Source organism: Falco cherrug, chromosome 14, assembly GCF_023634085.1.
Source record: "Falco cherrug isolate bFalChe1 chromosome 14, bFalChe1.pri, whole genome shotgun sequence".
In the NCBI taxonomy this organism is placed as follows: Eukaryota; Metazoa; Chordata; class Aves; order Falconiformes; family Falconidae; genus Falco; species Falco cherrug.
Genome location: NC_073710.1, coordinates 1,049,481 through 1,068,661, shown reverse-complemented (window position 1 = coordinate 1,068,661; position 19,181 = coordinate 1,049,481). Strand labels below are relative to the sequence as shown.

The following is a 19,181-nucleotide window of genomic DNA, read 5'->3' as shown; positions in this document are numbered from 1 at the left end:
GATGTCTCCAAACAAAGTTCAAGACTTAGCTCCAACCAGAACATGCAGAATTTGTGATGGCCAAGAAAACAGCTCTTATACAGTGCTCCTCATGGATCTGATTAAATGGAAAAGTACGGAGACAATGGAAGTCAACATTAAGCAACAGAAGAAACTGCAAGGACAACAAAGAGGGAGTGTCTAATGAACAGATAAAAGGAGAGGATTGAAATAGTGAAGAGAAAAATGGTGAAGAGGTCTCTTTAGGGAAAGACAAAGCTACGATAATTCCATTAAAAGCAAGACAAATTCAAAATGCCCAGAGGCAGGGCCCTGAAACCCTGCTGTCAAACTAACTGGCAGCACAAAGGGGCCGATTAGTCTCATGAATATTTTTGGTATCTGCAGCAGGATTACACAATGACCTCATTTCCTAAGAGGAGATATACATAGCTTCTGTGGCTTTGTCAGGGAAGATGAAGAAAAAGCACATTCATTCCCTTCCTGGTAAACCTTGGGTTTGCACAACACAGAAATGAGATTCTATTCTCAGGTTAGCATCAAGTATCATGACGGTCTGCTACTCTCTAGTACTTCCATCACTGTCTCTTCTAAACACATCATCTCTCCTCTTTGAATACAACCATTATGCTACTATAGCTCAAAGAGAAGCTGGTAGACAAATAAACCAGTTGTGAACACTCAGGAGAGTCTCTTACCCGCAATTCTCTCATACATCTCATGTCTTGTACTCTACATCTTGAAGAGCCCAAGAGGAGGATACTCAGGAGACAGCAATGCTTATATCCAAAGCTGTTCTCTAAGCATGGTGTAATTTAATTCCCTTCCTTTCCTGTTTCTTCCCACTGGCACTGTTCAGTGCTGGGGTAGACTGCTCCCCTAGGGATCATTCAATGTCCGATTAGAAAACCCAAGCCTTCCACCCAACCCCCCCCCCCCCCCCCCCCCCCATCTTTGACGGAAGAGGGGTGTTAAAAATCAAGAAAGGAAGATCAGGTAACTTAGTTCTGTAAAGACCTCCGAATGTGTGTGTCCCCAACAAAACAAATCTGAGCAGGACACGAGGCAACGAGTCGGTGGAATGCGTTACAGAAGCTCCTTGTTTGGCTCCACACAACACAGTCCAGGGAGCCCTGGGAACCCGGGATGGAGCACAGTACAACTTCTCAACCAACACCCCTTCTACTCTGCAGACTCCTGGTCTCTAAAAAGAAATTAAATTTCAAATGAACAAATTTGTATTGATTAAATAGAAGACCTGGCCTCTTCCTGACTATTAGGCTTTTGTTGTGATGAAAAGTAACAGCACTCTCAGGCTAAAAAAATAGTGAAGCTGAAAAACCATCCGCGCAAACAAAGGAAAACAGCCAGAAAGGCACAGCAGAAATCACTACACTACTTCTGTGTAAATACACACTAAAAATCAAGGACAGCAACTAAATGGAGAGAAGTTGTGAAACCTTTTTAACTATTTCAGCACCTTAGTCACTGTTGTATGATGAACTTGTCTCATTCCTAAGCAACAACTGCTCTAGACCATCAGCTGTTGCTTTCACACCTCTGCTTATCTTCCAAGTTCTGGACTGACAAGGGCAATGTCCACAGATGAGTTAAATTTAGAATAATCCAGCTATTAGAAAACTGGGCAATTAACTAATACCTATGCACTACAGATGACTCCTCATGTCTCCACTAGTGACTGGTCTTAACTAGGAGACCCCCAGCATCACGCATGGTCTGGCTGATACAGTTATTTCAAAAAAAGAAGCCAGATCAGACACTCAACTCTGAGAAGCTCCTCACTGGGTTTCTGATCAAGACTTCATTTATAAAATTAGAACGCTAAAAAATCTCAAAGGATGCTCAAAGATTATTTTTTTCCATTCAGGGCTGGAGACCCCTTCACAGAATCACAGCATGGTCGGGGCTGGAAGGGACCCCTGGAGCCCCCCCAGCCCAGCCCCTGCTGAAGCAGCTCTCCCAGAGTGGGCTGCACAGAGCTGCATCCAGGCAGGTTTGAATGCCTCCAGAGAAGCAGACCCCACAGCCTCTCTGGGCAGCCTGTGCCAGGGCTCCGTCACCCTCAAGGTAAAGTTCTTCTTCCTCATATTCAGAAGGAACTTCTTGTGTTGCCGTTTGTGCCCGCTGCCCCTTGTCCTGTCGCTGGGTGCCACTGAAAAGAGCCTGGCCCCGTCCTCCTGACACTGGCCCTTGAGATATTTGCAGGCATTGATGAGGTCCCCTCTCAGCCTTCTCTTCCCCAGGCTGAACAGCCCCAGCTCTCTCAGCCTTTCCTCCTAGGACAGATGCTCCGATCCCTTCATCATCTCAGCAGCCCTTTGTTGGACTCTCTCCAGTATGTCCGTGTCTCTCAATACTGGAGAGTCTAGTACTTTTCTCCCCGAGAGCTCACTAGAAATTACGCATTCTCCAGGCACACTGCACTCCAATCCCACTCCCTCCTTCAGCCCAGCCAGTAACACAGAAAAACTTTTTTTTAAAAGTTAGGTTTTTTTTTTAAAACCTTAAGTTTTTTGTTTTGTGTTAAGTGTTTTGAGTGGGGTATTTTTCTACCAGATTCTTCATCTTGAATTCAACAAACTAGAATCGATACAGCAAAGAGAAGCAAAGGAAAGGAGTGCTCGTCCCTGCCAAACCAAATGAGTTCCAGCACAAAAAGTGAGATGAACTTAGAAATTTACTGCATCACTTCTGTGACAAAAAAAAAAAAAAAAAATGACAAGAATTTATCTGGGGTGGAGAGTATGTCATCCAAAGGAAGGATACTTCAGGTGAAAATGGCCACAAGTTTCTATTTTAGACAAATCAGGTAGGACTGGAAAAAAATTGTGAGGTATTCCTTTGGGTAAAATTTTGAAGTCTGCAACTTTAGGGGAACTGCTGAACAGCTGTGGAATGAACCATATTATAGGTCAGTGCTCAAGTAAGACTGCTTATGCTGAACTAATGTCTGTCTTTGGGAAAGCCTGGACCAACATGTTAAGGCTTACAGATGGACAAGTCCCTTTAAAAATGAGAAGACAGCGGCTTTGTAAGTAGTTGAGTATTACACTAACTAAACTTCCCACTTCTTTATTTCCCTGTTGCCCAGCCATCACCCATCTTATCCAACCTCCCACTGGTTGGGCAGCAGCAGAGGAAAGGAGAAGCAGCTGGGGATGCAATCCTAACCTGCCTAAACAAATCAAGCAGCATAGAAACCATTTTGCATACTGGAAGTATTTATGTCTTGGAGCCAGTTTACAACTCCTGACAGCTGCTGAGTGCTCTTTTTCTCTCTCCCATTTCTTAAATCTTACCCACAGATGTGGGACAAGAGTTACAACACGCAATAAGTATTGAACAGCAGCAATAACAAGGCAGGAGCATCCCCCTCCTGAGAACACCCTGCTTTGCTTACCTAAACTGTGGCCATTTTTTGTGTAGAAGCAGGTATTGTTGATAAGGTTGACACAGCAGCCGATCACATCTCCAGTGGTGAATGTAGGGCCATAGGGCTGTCCTGTCCCCGAAGAACAGAAGGAGTGCCCATCGTCACCGTGGTACCCATAAGAGTGTTTATCCCATCCTGCGAAAGACAAGACAAAAGAACAGGTCAGCCGCTAAGCCAATTAAGCAGAAAGACATGGTAACTACAGCTCTCAGGTCACAATTTTCTGGTAGGAAATCTGAAATTTTGATTCCCACTCCTGATTCATCGCAGTATTAATTTTCACGTACCAGTAACTGAAAACAGATTAATGGTCATCAATCATAACACACCATTTGGATTTTAACCTCATTTGTCCCTTACGAGAAGTAATAAAAAGAAAAGACTGCCAAAAGTCATTTTGACAAAGACAAATATTTTTTTGTTTTAAAAAAAAACCATTAAACCCCTGTTTCTGTTTTACCTTGCCTGCGGTGAAACAAGCTCTCTTTGTAAAACATTTGTGTTTGCCACTAACACAATCTTCCAGCAAAAGCATTTAATAAAATAATTCTCAGCTAACTGCAGCTTCGTCTGTAAGCACAGCTCACAGGCATAACCAAATGACTAGATGCAAATTTTGATAAGGATTTCTGTGTTCCCCTTGGGCAACAACATTTCCCATTCTGTGGATAGCTTAAAACACAACCCTTAAATGTCAATGGACAATTTTCAAAGTGGTCAATTCTAACAGTATCTTATTTCTTCTGCCAGAATCACTGTGCCTAGAGTTAAAGCCAGGCTCAGAGACCACACCCTGCCTTTTCTTATTTTTCCATGAGGTGCCTTATTGCACCTTGCTCTTTTCTACATCTCACAGTAACTCCATCATTCTGAGTTCCCAATTTTGTTCTGTTCTACCCCAATTCTGTTGTAAATTCCTTTGTGAATTTCCTACATTTAGAAATTCCAGATAAAACTGGTAACTATTGCGAAGAGGAGAGATTAATCCATCCTTTTAAAGCTGAAGTGTTCCTCAGGCAACAGACTGGTCTTCTCTTTTCAGGACTCTGATCTCCTTCTTGCAGAGGAGAGGACAGGGCTCCCTGGTTGTGGCCACAGAGTGATTCACTGAATGCCACCTGAATCTACTAACCTGTGCTTGCCAACTTCGGTTGCCACTACTGCTCAGGATGGCTTATCCTTGTCTCTTAGGAGACCAGCTGTGGCAGGTGGAGAGTCATGAGGAACAGTCCTCTTACCAGAGAGTTTAAAGAAAGCATGACATGCTCCGTCTTATAAGACTTCCAGAAGAATCTGGATTTTCTCCAGCTCTTTGGAGCATTCCTATAAATTGCACAATGAAAACCACATCTCACAGAGATTTACTTCTATCAAAAAACCTGAGGCAGACACAACATTAATAACAACCACCTGTGTTTTAAATAGATATGGTTGGATCCTTAGGTAGACTGTGCCAACCGAAGGGGAAGCAAAAGAAGGTGCTTTGACCATCTACTGACCTGATACAGCCTAAGGGTAGTGCAGAATCTGTTAAATGTGGAGCAATGGTTTTGGCAAAAGGACTATAGAAGAAATGCAAAGACCATGAGAGATGAGGGGTTAAAAAATAGAAAGCGCACATCCTGCAACAAGCCAAAAAAAGCCTGAGCACGCTGCAAACCACAGAGAGAAGCCCTGGGGAGGTGGGCTGGAGCACTTCTGCAAGCCGCGATTTTCCTACAAAAAAAACCAACATGAGGGCACTAGAAATTTGATCCTGTAAAATGGTGCTCAGCTACATGTACTCAGGTACCTTACCATCAGTGGACCCACATGCTCAGGGTTTCTCAGAAAAGTGTGAAACATTTGGTGTATGCTCAAGGCCCTCCGTTTATTGCACCACACCACATGAATGCCAATGGGGAAGTCACAGAATGGAGCGAGACTGAAACATGCCACGGTCCAAGATTTTGGACCTCAGGGCAAAATTTGGGAGTGAAAAGTGTGCAGAAAATCCTAGTCTAGCAATGGTGAATCATCTCCTCTGTTAAGTCCCACACATGCACAGGAACAGACTGAGATGTCCCAAGAGCCAGCTCTGCCTTCCCTCGGACCAGCTCCAAACCAGCTGTTGACAGTAGCACCAGTCCTGTTCAATATCTACATGAAAGACAGGGACAACAGCACAGACAGCACCCTCAGCAAGCTCAAAACCAATGCCAAATTGGTTTGCCAAAAACAAAGGAGGGAGTGATAGGGGCTCTAGAGTCTGTTGTCAGACTTCCACCCCTATAAGGCTCCATCCAGTAAAAATATCACTGTAATACTGAGTTTTTAACACCGTGGCTCTCTTCCACAATCTCTTTTATTTTCTCTGCTGCTGGCCTGTGAAAGGCTGCCATCGCTGGTCTATTATTTTAGTTTCCCCAAAACCAGATCTGTAACATGTGTGTCAGTTCAGAACTTCTCTAATGAAGCTGTTCGTAACTTCAGATGGTAACTCTAATCAAGTTATCTCCTAAATTACTTAATAGTACAATCCAAGTACAAACTTCTAGCTCTTCAGCATACAAAACATTCCTGGCACTACAAAGCATTAATAAGAACTTGTCATCAGATCCATGTAAGTAGTTAGATGCTTACACGCCATGCATTAGGTAAGGCTACCATGAGAAATGCAACAGCACGTCCAACTGTGAGGATAATTTCACAAAATACTTGTGCCAATGCAGACACTACAGGTTCTGTAGTATAAGAAAAAAAGGTTTCATTACCTACAGATCACAACGGATCCTACTGCAATAAACCCTCCTCCTGCTCCTGTAAGACTTGCGCTTCACAGTATTGGTACTTGCTGTACCACCAAAGTTAGCAACAAACGCATTGATGAGATAAACTCCAATGAGAAGTGACTGAATAAAGGCTTTGATGACAGTGTGGAATTTGCTACAGTACCTGGAGAAAGCTTTATTTGAATCTTAATTCTCCACAGTCAATGACTAACATCACTGGTAAAGCAAATCTCGCTCACCCATCACTTCGCTAATGATATACAGAGTTAACTTTTTCAACTCAAATGTTGTATAGTGCTGTACCTAGACCTGACACAACACTAAGTGCTTTAAATCTAGACTCAGCCTTATCAAATCACCATGGTAATCTTAAAAAAACCAAGCCACATTCGTTTGAGAGAACTTACTGTATTCACCATAAACATAAGTTGAGCGGTGTTAATTACATGTCCAACCTTTAGTTATTTATTGATCAAATGATGTATCGGTATTTCTAAAATTCTGTCCAGAATAAACATGAGGGCAATAGCATACAAGTCATTCCAGCACTGGCTAGCTTCTGCCAGTCTTCTGAAATTTCCTAATAATCTGGATTAAAAATAACAATCAGCATTTCTAATAGTTCTAGGTCAATGTTATCTGGGCCTAGTGATTGAAATAGAATATCCCTATCAAACGCGTTTGGCATTATCTTGGACCACCGGCAGAGTGGGGAGTAACTCACCACATGCATTTGCAAATCCATCCTCCAACTTCTGCCAAGTACAAAACCACTTGCTGAAAACTTGGGACTTTTCTGCATCATTAACAATTTACTATCGCCACCTAGTAATAGGTCTGTGACATTACAACCTTTACTTTGACTCCTACGACACTGTTTGCACCTTCAGTTACTCCTTTGCAAAAATCTAATGCTGCTTCAACAAGGGCTGAATCAGCCTTCCTATATGCCTTCCCCACGCTTCCATCTGCAAATTCTCCGGACGTTTCAACCTTTGTACCACTTGTACTCAAGTACTTCCAGAAGCCACTGTTGGGACCCAGAAGGCAGAGATGAGATGCTATTGACATGTTCTTAAAAAGGCTGGCCATATGGGACACGAGGTCAACCCGTAACCTCTTCAAGAGGTGAGACAGCACAAGGCTACGACGTGCATGGCGTTACCACCTCACGACCACCCGCAGCACACAGACATGCTGAGCCAGATGGAGATTCTGTTCACTTGGTACTCCTCAAAGGATTTTCTTTCCATGAAATGGTTCAATCTTCCTTCAGGCACATGTAAACATTCATACCATCCACAGTATCCTGCAGCAAGGAGTTTTACACCATTACTGCAAGCTGCCGGAAAACATGCCTCTGCTACTTGTATTTAATCCACTGTAGCTCTTGCGCTGGAGGAGATGGCAAACCATGTATTCAGACTCTCCAGAACATACATCATTGTATAGACCTCTACAGAATCCCCCATAACCATACTTTTTCCAGACTGATGACTACTGGCTTATTTAGCTATTTCCTCCATTTCTGACCATCATCATCCAAACCTTTTCAGGATTTACAGTGTTGCTTTTGAGAACGCAGCTGAAGGTGCACCATGGAGAAGGGAAGCTGGCTGTAGTTGCTCTCTGTACTGTTCCCTAGCCCTCCGTGAGTTAATCCTAGCATTTTCCCCTTTACTAGCCTTTGTACCACTGAACTGATGTTTCCACAAAGCTATTGTAATCACTCCAAAATGCATCATCATTCTTGTGACAATGCTCTCTCTGCACAGATTCTCATCTGCCGTCTCGCTGCCAGTGCCCTCAGCCTCAGCTCGCTCCCACAGCTCCTCTCCAGCACCTCTCACCTCAGCACCCTCAGCAGCTCACAATCCTCAACTGCCCGAACCGTCCATCCAGGGCTAGTAAGGTGCAGGCAGCTGCTTCTAAGAAAACCCTAGGATGGCCCATGCACGAACAGTTTCTGACCAGTAACTCCTTCCAGCAAGGCTGTGTGGTTTAAATAACAAACCATTTCAGTCTCTTGGCAATAGCTGAAATCTAGAGCAATGGACACTTCACACCTACGTGCAGCTGACCAAGACTAAAAATTCTCAAACGCAAGCGCAGATTCCTTACAAAATTTCAGAAGTCTGAGCAAGATTGGAGAATGCTTTTCCTTTTCTTATAAAAAGGAGATCACGCACCCCTGAAGTACCATACTCTATAGAATGAAATCTAGTGAGCGAGAGTGACTGGAAAGTCCACTTAGCACAGTTCTCTCATTCCTCCCTTTTCCTTCCCCATCCTCTCTTCAAAAGCATGAAAATAATTTTGAAGAGGGGAGACAGGCACAGAACAGAGAGGATTTGGTCACCTGGCCAACGGCAGTGATCAAAGCAGAACCTGAACATCCTGACTCCTAAGGCTCCCATTTTGACTACTGCTCATTTTACCACTGCATTTTGACCATGCAAATACACAGCCAGAACCAGGCAGGACCACAGCAGCTAGTGAACAAAAAGAGGTTAAAATGACATCCCTCCGAATCGAACACTTTGACTCCCAAACCCCAAATATATGTATAGCATTTATTAACAGCCAGACAGATACAGAACAGCTCAGATTCATTGCACAATCAGGCAATGGGAAGACAGAAAAACAGAAATCACAAGGTTCTGGGCTTGGGAGGACATTTTCATATGTTCAGCACCAAACTGAAGTTCTGTTTGGCCTGCTAACAAGACATAGCAGATATGTTGATCTTCTTGGCAGACTATCTTGTTCCCAACACACAGTGAAAAAAAATGAACAGCAAGTTCCATCACTGCTGCTTGATAAACAGGCCAGAATTATGCAATGCCAGACCACGTGGCAGAAAAGACTTGAGTTACTTCAGGACACAGTTACAGGGTCAACTCATAAATGTTCACTCTTAAGTGAGTATTGGTGTTAGATGAAGTGTGCTACCAGTACCTGAACTGTCCTATATCCATTCCTGTCCAATCCCACCTCGCCCATGCAATGTCAGCCCTGCTTCACTCTTGACTTTTTGGGCAGACCCCATGATGGGCCCAGCTTCTCTATCTGAGATCAGGCTCTGCCTCACAGCACAGCAACTGGGAAGTGCCACTCTTGGGCTGGGACACCATTTTTACCTCCTAGCACTGTGAAAATAACACAGCATTTTAGCTTTCCATGTCCAGAGTGCCAGCGATGTACACTGAACTCCTGGTAGGCACTAGGTACAACTGGCATCATGGCTACATCGCACATTTAGGAACACCAGGACCGAAATACACTGCTCAACTTTGGAAGCAGTAGCATCAGCCCATATACAACACAGAGGCAGAGCAATGCAGATGCCCTGATGGAAATAACCAAGAGCAGTACTTTCATTATATCTTTGCTGGCCTGTGGCTTCTTCTGCAGAGCACACGGAAGAAAGCAAACTGATGACATGCCCCTGTGCATCAAGGTTCAAACATGCCAGACTTGCCAGTGGGCACAGGAGAACAGAGAAGGCAACATTCACAGGGAGACGCACTGAGCTCTCTTCTGACGGCACACCAAAGGACAGACGTGCAAGGCCTAGGGACCATGGAAAAGATGGTTGTTCCAGTAAATTGATGCCTCAGACTTTTCCTACTCTGCCACTTGCCAGGCTTAAAATGATGGCAGACAGATGGGCTTTATCATTGACACATGGACCATGCACATTCCAGGGGAGAAACATGTTCCACTGCAGCTCAGACCATACAGTCAAGGTAATCAGTACCTGGTGCACAAGCTGCTGCAAAGGGCAGGGCCTCGCTCACAACAAATTCAGTGGTCACCTGTCCTGCAATTAAGAAAACCTGAAACACGAAGTAGTAAGTAATATTGGTGAAGTATCCATTCAGCCATATGAAGAGCAGGTGGAAGTTCCTCAGAAAGAATCTGAAGATTTGTAAATAGGGTTTGCACCTACTGTATCCTGAGTAATGTGATAGTTTGGAAGCTTACTCTTCAGGACAGACTCCAGAGACTGCTCAACAGTCCACACAGTGTCTACATCTTTCTGAATTTTACTTACTTTCTTTTGTATTTTGAAACACTTTTCATTTCTCTTCTTCATTTCCCTGTTCTTGTCCAGTATTTTGCTGGTGACATTCCTCTTCCCACTCCTCTGGCCAGCAACACTAGCTTCCCACAGCTGCCCATGCAAGGGCAAGTAGTGTGCAAACACTACTGCAGACGGACAAGAACTTGTGTCAACACACCGAAATAAACCAAACAAAATACTTTTAATAAGATTTATTGAATCCAAAGTCCAGCAGAAACAGGCGTACAAACTTTGCTTGTTAGAGGGCTTGGGGAATGGGATGCTGAGGGTGAAGCCAGCTCCAGAGCGCAGAGTCCCTGCTGGACCACATTCTGGCTGGAGGCTGGACCCCTTCCATGCACTGTGCAGCACAGGCTGCTGTTGCTCAGCCAGCTACAGGTCTTTGGCAGCAGCACAGCACATCAGTGGAGGGGAAGGTACATTAAACAGAGGCTGAACAGATGAATATGGTGCAAGGAGAAGTAGGATGCTGCTGTTCAGAGCTGCTCCTACAATGTCCTGGGCAGAGCAGCCCCAGGCAGGGACTAATGTCGGAGAGGACAGGACAAAAACAAGTATGGGGAAGAAGCTGTTACCACAGCAGAAGCAGAACCACCCTCTAGTGACTGCTCTACCCACCTTCCAGCAGACTGGGTTCTGCCAGTGGACGTGCCGTTGGTGTATGCTAGCCCAGAGCAGTGAAAGCATGCCTTTGCCCCTAGCAAAGAGGAGGATGAGCAAGCCCCTGTGCTCCTACAGCCTCAGAAGCTAAAGGCCTGGGCAAGAAAAGCCTGTTGCCCCAAGAAGCACCTGAGGTGCTGCAGAATCTCTCAGCTGTTGTTCAGTTTTATACATTTGTGCCAAACCATATAAAGTTGCATAAATATCAGATGCTTGGGTGAAAGCAAGGAGGTAGCCTGTATTTCTTCATTCAACCATGCCTCAGAATCAAATCAACTATTAATGTTGCAACATCTTTCTGTTTCCATCACCAGCCTAAAAAAATAGCTGCTCAGTGGCCACAGCAACCTATGCTATAGATTTGGGGTGGTGGGAATACGAGAAGCACGGTCCTGGCATGGAACAACTGTCTAGGTACAGTCACAACACCAGCTGCAGGACAGGAATAGGACCAGCAAACAGCGTGCTTAGCATACTACAGCATCTTCCTGGCAGAACTTCAAGGGACTGGACATCTGCCCAGAACATGTCAAGGAAAAAAAAATAGTCCCTAAACCCCACTCACCTACAGACACCAGGAAATGAAGAAGCCCTAGCCAGTAATACCCCATTTTTTTTTCTTTCTCATAACAGCTTCTTCTTCTTCTTCTTCAAGGTGGCAAAATGACTTTGGATGCAGAAGCAGCCCAAACACCGTACTACAGGACCAATGCATACACAGAAAAAAACCCTCACTTTACTCCATGGAGGACAAACTTCCTAAAGCAGGGGCTGGGCATGCTCAGGTCCCATAGTCTTTGTAGTAGCACATGGAACCATGTACAAGGTGCTGGTGCAGTGTACCACACCACTGCACAACACTAACGAGGCACTGCTGTACAGTGGCCTCCCTTGCACCCCAGTTCCCAGCAGATTAGGCAGATCCATCCAGGGCCAGCTGGGACCCTACAAAGCAACATCAGATGACGCTAATCAAAAAGCGCAGAACTTCTGGCAGGCCTGGCTATAGGTTTGGCTCAGAGACTCTTGCATATTTTTGAATAAGTATGTGCAACAATAAAAAAGACAAAGCTCAGGGAAAATCATCATGGCAGGACGACTTAATGTGGCGAGCATCCAAAGGAGAGGGGAAAAAAGGAAAAAAAAAACCCAAAAAAAGAAATCACAGCATCTCTCTCATATTAACAGAGAGCAGGAACAAAAGGACACAGTGACCCCAAAGATCAAAAAGACTCCAAGAAAAGACAGCTAAAAAGGCCTGCAAGAGTTTGGGAGATCCAGTAGCACACAGGCACTAACAAGCACTGCCTGATCCACCACAGAAAGTAATACTGTAATATTTCCCTTTTAACAATATTGATTTGGCATGGTGATTTTTAAACCAGATCAGCAACTCCTGCCATTAGACAACTACTGCATGTTAACTAGCCTTCAAAACAACATCAAACCACAGTCTACGCTTAATTATATAAAGTGACACTACCCATTGACTCATAAGAGGAAAAACAAAACCAGAAGGCTCTGGATGGCTGCAATACAGGGAATACCTTGTCAACAGGAATGGTCTGTTCCACCTGCCCAAGAGATTTGTTAATGAATCCATTTCACTATTACTTAGCATGCACTTCACCACAGAATAATCAAGAGAAAAATCCTACCTCCTTAAATGAATAAAGATGGCAAGCCCTCCTAATGTATAAGCCTGATGTGTCATCTTCTGCCAGTCAACACACGATCAGTTTTTCCTATACCAGAGAGGTCAAGATGCACTACAAGCCATTTGTAGCTCCATAAAGGGCACAACGTGGTTAAAGTACAGCTACAAAATATGTTGGTTCTATCTATAAAGGCAAGGCTCAAAAAGCTCTCTAGCATGATCAGGTCACCACTGTACTATGATATCTACTATATTCCCTGACACACCACACTGGGGGGAGTAGGGAGAAGAGCAGTGGTGCAAAACAATGTAGGACAGGGATGAAAAATAAAAAGTCAGATGAGTTTTGCCATTTATCTATTAAGTGGCAGGGGCAAAGAACAAGTTGGATACAAAAGCTTATCACATACACAGGCTTCAAATCTCATCACAAAAAACAATTCACATGTTCATTTACAGGTCAACTTTTCAAGTTTAGGCTGATGGGCAAGAAAACCTTTATAAAATATTAAGACACCTCCAGAAAAATCTTGCAAGGTAATGGGCAAGACTCAATTTACAGAGACATTGAGGCAGAGCAGCTAAGTGACTCAGCCCAGAGCAACATTAGAGCTCACTGTGGAACGCAGAGGGCTAGCATCCAGCTACTGTTTAAAAACATTCCCTAAAATGGTATTTAATGAGGTAAGAAAATTATGAACAAAAAAAAAATTATATAAACACAAAACCTTACAGAGAGAGAAGTCTTCCAGAAGAAGTGCTTCTCATGATGTTAATGGGTTGCAAAAAGGCATTCTAGATTCTAAACTGCCTTAAACACTTTCCACATCAGTTAAGGTAAAGCAACAGGGCCTTCTGAAGAGGATCGTATTTATCCATCAGTAAAAATAGCTGCTATCCATCAGTTTGAGTTGGAGTGAAACTTAGCTTTGTGGTGATGTTACCTTTTATTCGAAAGGCTCAAACAACGGGTATGGCCACTGTAAAAAAAATTTTTAATCTAAAAACAACCAGTGCCGATTACAACTCTTGTTGACAGCTAAACTGCAGTCTCTAAATTGCTAGTCGACTCTTAACTGTCACCAAGATTAAGTAGATTGTCAATAGCCTATGCTACAGCTGGAGATGCAGCCTGTGGTACCGCTGAAGGCCAAGTTGCAAACCCCACTACGCAATGCCATCTCGGCTCCGCTTTGGAAACTGTTTTCACATGGCACAAAACCAACAGAACCTGCTGGATGACAGAAAGCTCCACGCAAAGGCAGGCTCTAGCATATCGTGTCACACATTTCTGGGAACACATTGCCTGAGAAAAGAGGGCAGAACCTCTACGAGAGGTCAGCCCATCTCCAAAAGAGTTAGAGCACAGAAATCAGGGCATGGAAAAGCACAGGACAGCCACACCCCCAGAGTAAGCATCACTTGTTCACCCACAGTGATGCTGAGCACTTAATAGCCAGTGGAAACACTTTCTTTGATTAATCTTCCAGTGCCAGGGTTACTGCCTTGAAATACTGATTCACGGTTTTGTTCAGCTTGAATGATGTGGCTAAGCGCTTTCCCAAATATTCCAGGGTGAAGCATGGTTACTGAAAGCTCAGCTTCCGGTCTGCCTCCTCCATTCAAACCTGAAGTCTGTGTGCCCAAACGCTAGTCTAATTGAAAAGAGCAAAAGAAAAAGGAAAAATAAAAAAAAAAAAAAAAAAGGAAAAAGAAAACCAAGGGCTCCCTAAAAACCTGACTAAATGGCTGACAGCAGTTTTTCTGGCTGCAAACAGGGCAATCGATACAATCAATACAAGCTAATACATGAACTGAAGTGGGTCTGAAGGGGAAAAAGGCAGTTACTTCCACTTTATACGATCCTAATTTTCACGTAAATATGAGATTAAATTTAACCTTAATTCAGTAGGTTATTCACTCCGGTTCTGTGGTTCAGGAGCTGGTTTTGTTACTCTCTAGCTCTGAACACATCTGACACTGTCATGTCTAACCTCATTTGACTTGACCATCACCACCCCGGTGCCACTCTTCAGCAACTGTCATGCAGTGCTCTAAGACATCTGTCCAATTCCTCTGTGCCATGCCAGCTCACCCAGTATCAGCTCTTACCAGAAGGCTCATGTTTTAAAACATGTCCCACCTAAACATGTATCCAGCTGTGTGCAAGATAACCTAATTAGGGGAGGCACACCTAACGAGCACAGCACAGGAGTGCATGGGGAAAGGAAGAAATTGCACATGCCTCCAGGTACAAACGTAACTGACAGTTCAGCTCTTCTTGTTTTGCTTATTCTCAGCAGCTTATAAAAACTGTGCGAGTCCACCCACAATGAATTACAGATCCTACATACCACACTTCATCACCAACAACTCCAAAACCCAAGACCTGTCAGGAAGAAAAAGGGAACGGTACATAAACTAACGTACAAGTTTGTGCAATTCCTGCACAGCATGTTTGCAGTGAAAGTTGGTTCAGGATGCACCCAACAGGACAGCTCAGGCTTCCCAAGCTGCCTCCTCCATGTCCCTACAACTTCCCTTCTGCAGGTGTTGTAGGCATCAAGCCCTTTTTCCAGTGCTGACATCGGTAAACAAGACCTCAGCTTCTGCCAGGCTCCATAAAAGCAACTTCCCAGACAAGGCCAGCCACGTGCAAGCCATCGTGCGCAGACAAGGAGCAGCAGGAAAGATAAATGCTGCTGCCTGAAGACCAACAATATTTGCTTGCAGCTACTGATTTCAAAGACAACACATATTTTAAAAGAATGGCTGATCTGAAATCAGGTTACTCAACCGCCCTAACACAATCTAAAATACCAATTCACATAACTCAATGTGTAGTTTATAACAAAACCATCACAGCCATCCTTGTACACCAATTCAGTCCATAACCTTCCCCTCCTGTACCACAGTGTGCCCACACACAGTACACCCAGTTAATTCTTTTAACCATATACTGTTAAGTTTTAACTTCGGATGTCTCCAAAATTTAGATCTTGCAAATCCAAACTTTTTCAGAAACCCCGCTATTGATATGTGGAAAACTGAAGCACGTGTTAAAATTAAACTCCAGTTCTTCCAGGAGCTGAAGAAGGGATATGAATGAACTCCGTGCAAATGCATCAAATCTATTTCAATATCCAGGCTGGAATTTTCATACAAGTTAGGTGACCTTAGCACACAAACTAGGATTGAGGAAACTGACTGGAAAGTGAGATAGCTTATGTGGGACAAGGAGAAGATGATTGAGCAATTAAGCAGAGCTCAGCAGACCTCAATTGGTGGTAGACAGGTCAATCATAAACCACAAGATTCACAAAGATATGTAGAATCATTTTTTAATAACGATCATACAATTTTGAGAAAGAACCACCTTTTTAAAGGGTGTTTACTGATCTGCAAGGAGTAGAAGGACAAAGAGAATACAAGATGAGGGCGAGTTAAGTAATGCTAAAGGAACCCAGAGACCATAATTCTTCAACGTAGATGCAGCAGGGCACCCATGCTGCATTTAAATCCATTTAAAATTCAGCCAGGCACCGCACATGCATAGAATTCAGAATGAAGATGAGAAAAGAAACAACATAAATGAACCAGTTATACCCAAAGTAACAAAAAATTAGTATTTCTCAGGTTACTGCCCTATGATGAGATTTTACATACACTGAACACAGGATTCCACGTAGGAAAAATTCTCACACTAAAAATATGTGAAAGCTTAAGTTAAAAGGAAATCCTTTTGGTTTATTACAAAAAGCCCAAATTTATTACCCATTTCTTCAGTATGACCCTCATTTGGACTTAAAACTAAAAACAAAGGGAAAGCTATTTTCCAAATAGCACATGGTACAGCACAGTAAGAACAGATCTGAGAATGAAACAACCAATTTCAACCAGTCTCAGCACACTTTCTCCAGTATGAGACTTTTTAAATTTCCCACTGCTTTTTTTTTTTTTTTTTAAATGGGCACAGGTATCTTGTATTACTTTGCCTTGTCCTGTGGACTGAACAGTTAGTAGTGGCTGGAGTGTACTAACTGTGATCCTGGAGCACGTCTTTCAGTTTAGTTAGAAGAAAGAAGGGTAGCACAACTAAAGATGCAAATAAAAGCACAGCAAGCAGGAACAATCAGGAGATTCACATCAAAAAAAATACACCCCACTTCCAAAAATAAGACTCACGTAGACAAATCCAAAAGGCTCTGACAGAGGCCAGAAATCTTAAATCGATTGTAATGTGTATCTTGTTCTTCGCAGGGCATGTTTATTGGGGGGCTTAGAACAGTGGTGGATAAAAAACTTCACCCATCCAGATGAGCACTTGAGTGGTAAGGAAATCCTCCAAAAATCCATTTGGCACAAATGGATCACTAACTCCAGAGCTGAAACAACACACTGACCACTTTGCTCTTGTTTCTTCCATTACACAGCACTAAAAATTGTGATTTCTAAACATACCTATAAAGTCTCAGGCTGTTGAAGATTGATACAAATTACATTTTCAGGTCAAAACACCATTAAGTTGGCAAAAACAAGGCCACGCAAGAGAAGTTTCTGGAGCAGTTCTCAGACTTGTCCCCTCAGCTTCTATTGAACCTCTGATTTTTGGCATTGCTACCAGCTCCCAAGTAACCTGCATTTAAGCAACAGGACACTACCCCAGATGCTGCAGCATTTCTTGCTCAGAATGCACCTGTAGAGTGTGTCAGCCTGGGGAGGCAGAGACAGCAGCAGCAGGATTGCAGCCCTGCTCCCGCAGCCGCTGCAGGTCAGAGGCTCTCTGCTTTGACCTTTCATGTCCCTTTGTATTTTGGGGTGATTAACAGCATCCCTCTTGGTTTCCTGTGAATGAACGTCTGCTGGGCTCTACTTCAGACCACCACTGGATTCTTGTACAATACAGTGTCTTTGCAAGAAGTCACTGTCCTTTGATTTCAGGTAACGTCCTCCACTACCACCAACGTGATTTCTGTAGATGCTCTTGTCTCATTATACTCTAGGGCATTAACAGCCATGACATAACGCACATCACAGCCTCCTTAAGCTATCACCAGCAGCAAACCAGACACAGCTAGAAGGCATTTGGCCCAGAAATTTCCCAAGATAAGGTTCTCCTCCATCACCCACATCCGAGCCTTCCTCATGACACTGTGCCATAGACCAGGCATTGCCACTACTAGCACACAGCCCTTCTAATAATAGCTAATAGCCCTTCTGACCTCAGTAGCTTCACAAACCTTGATCATTTGGACTACAAGGTATCAGAGAAGTAACAGCAAAACCAGCATATGGTTTTGTTGACATTTGTTTTCAATGCTTTACTATGTAACTGAATGCAACAAAGCTCAGTAGAAAAAAAAAAAAAATCAACATCAAGTTCAAGTATCACCTGACTAATCACCAAAATAAAAAGTTTACAGCCATCATCTTCAAACAACTTGAAAAAAGGTAGATACGCGTAAAAAACCTAGACACACAGCCAGCCAAGCTAGCTTCCTACCCATAAGCCCTAGGAAGATACTCCTTCATAAAAAATAGTCTCCAGGATTGGCTGGACAACTATTAATTGGAGGGAATGCTCAGTCTTTAATTAAGGTTTTCAGCACATACCTCAGGTGACAGTAATATTTGCTATCAAAAATAATCTCAGACCACTGTTACCCACACATTTCTGGAGAAAAAAAACTTTCACAGAAGAGTTGTTTCAACCTATACTACCTGTGTGATCAATCAGGCAACAGAAAGGTTCAAGTTAGTAACAACCCCAAAATCAAGCAGTGCCCCCCCCCCCCCTTATTATTAAGGCAATTACATGACCCAGTTCTCACGCAGCCCCACAAACTGGTTTGTTAGAATAAATGAGAGGGTACCAGAAGCATAAGCAAGTTTGTGGATAGGAACTGGCACAGCCAGCTGAAAGACTGCATGTGTAAGTCCTAGAGGTGTCTGTAAGTAGTTTTGGGGGAACACATATTTATTTTAAAGAAATAAAAATCTGTATCAACCCTGTATTTTCCTTAACCTGACATACAAAAATGAATCACCATACTCTATAATTTACGCAGGTACTAAGTAAGTGATGCCTTTATAAAATTCCTTATGGGTACTAGAGTTATCTATACACAAACCACACACCAAAATGATGATCTGGGAACTATTCAATCTGGGTTATACTTACTGCACAAATAAAATAAAGCTCCCGACAAGTTAAATCTCCTGGCTAGCAAGGGGAAAGGTTTAAACATGGAGTGGCAAGCAGAGCTGGGTTATATGCTAACTCTCAATTGAACAACTTCCAGCACGACACAGCATAGACTGTATTGCCATTACCAATCCAGAAGAAGTAATGTTAACAGATCCAAATTACCATTAAAATATTACATGTTGAACCAAGTATACAGTTTGGTACCACTCTGATGAAATTACTTAAGTATCCACTTTTATCCCAAAACTCTATCAAACAGTACTCAGAGGTTTCCATGGTGCTTAGTCCCGAAGAGGACCCAACAAAGCAGAAGTAGAAAATAAAAGGAAAACAGGCAAGAAAAA

General features: G+C 43.2%; 1 protein-coding gene across 1 annotated transcript in view; it reads right to left on the bottom strand.

The window, feature by feature from the left end:
* RANBP10 (RAN binding protein 10) overlaps window positions 1-19,181 on the bottom strand; it is an 82,794-nt gene that overhangs the window by 36,005 nt on the left and 27,608 nt on the right. The window contains 1 exon segment of the mRNA XM_055726465.1: window positions 3,422-3,589. Within this exon segment, the coding sequence (XP_055582440.1) occupies window positions 3,422-3,589 (168 nt within the window).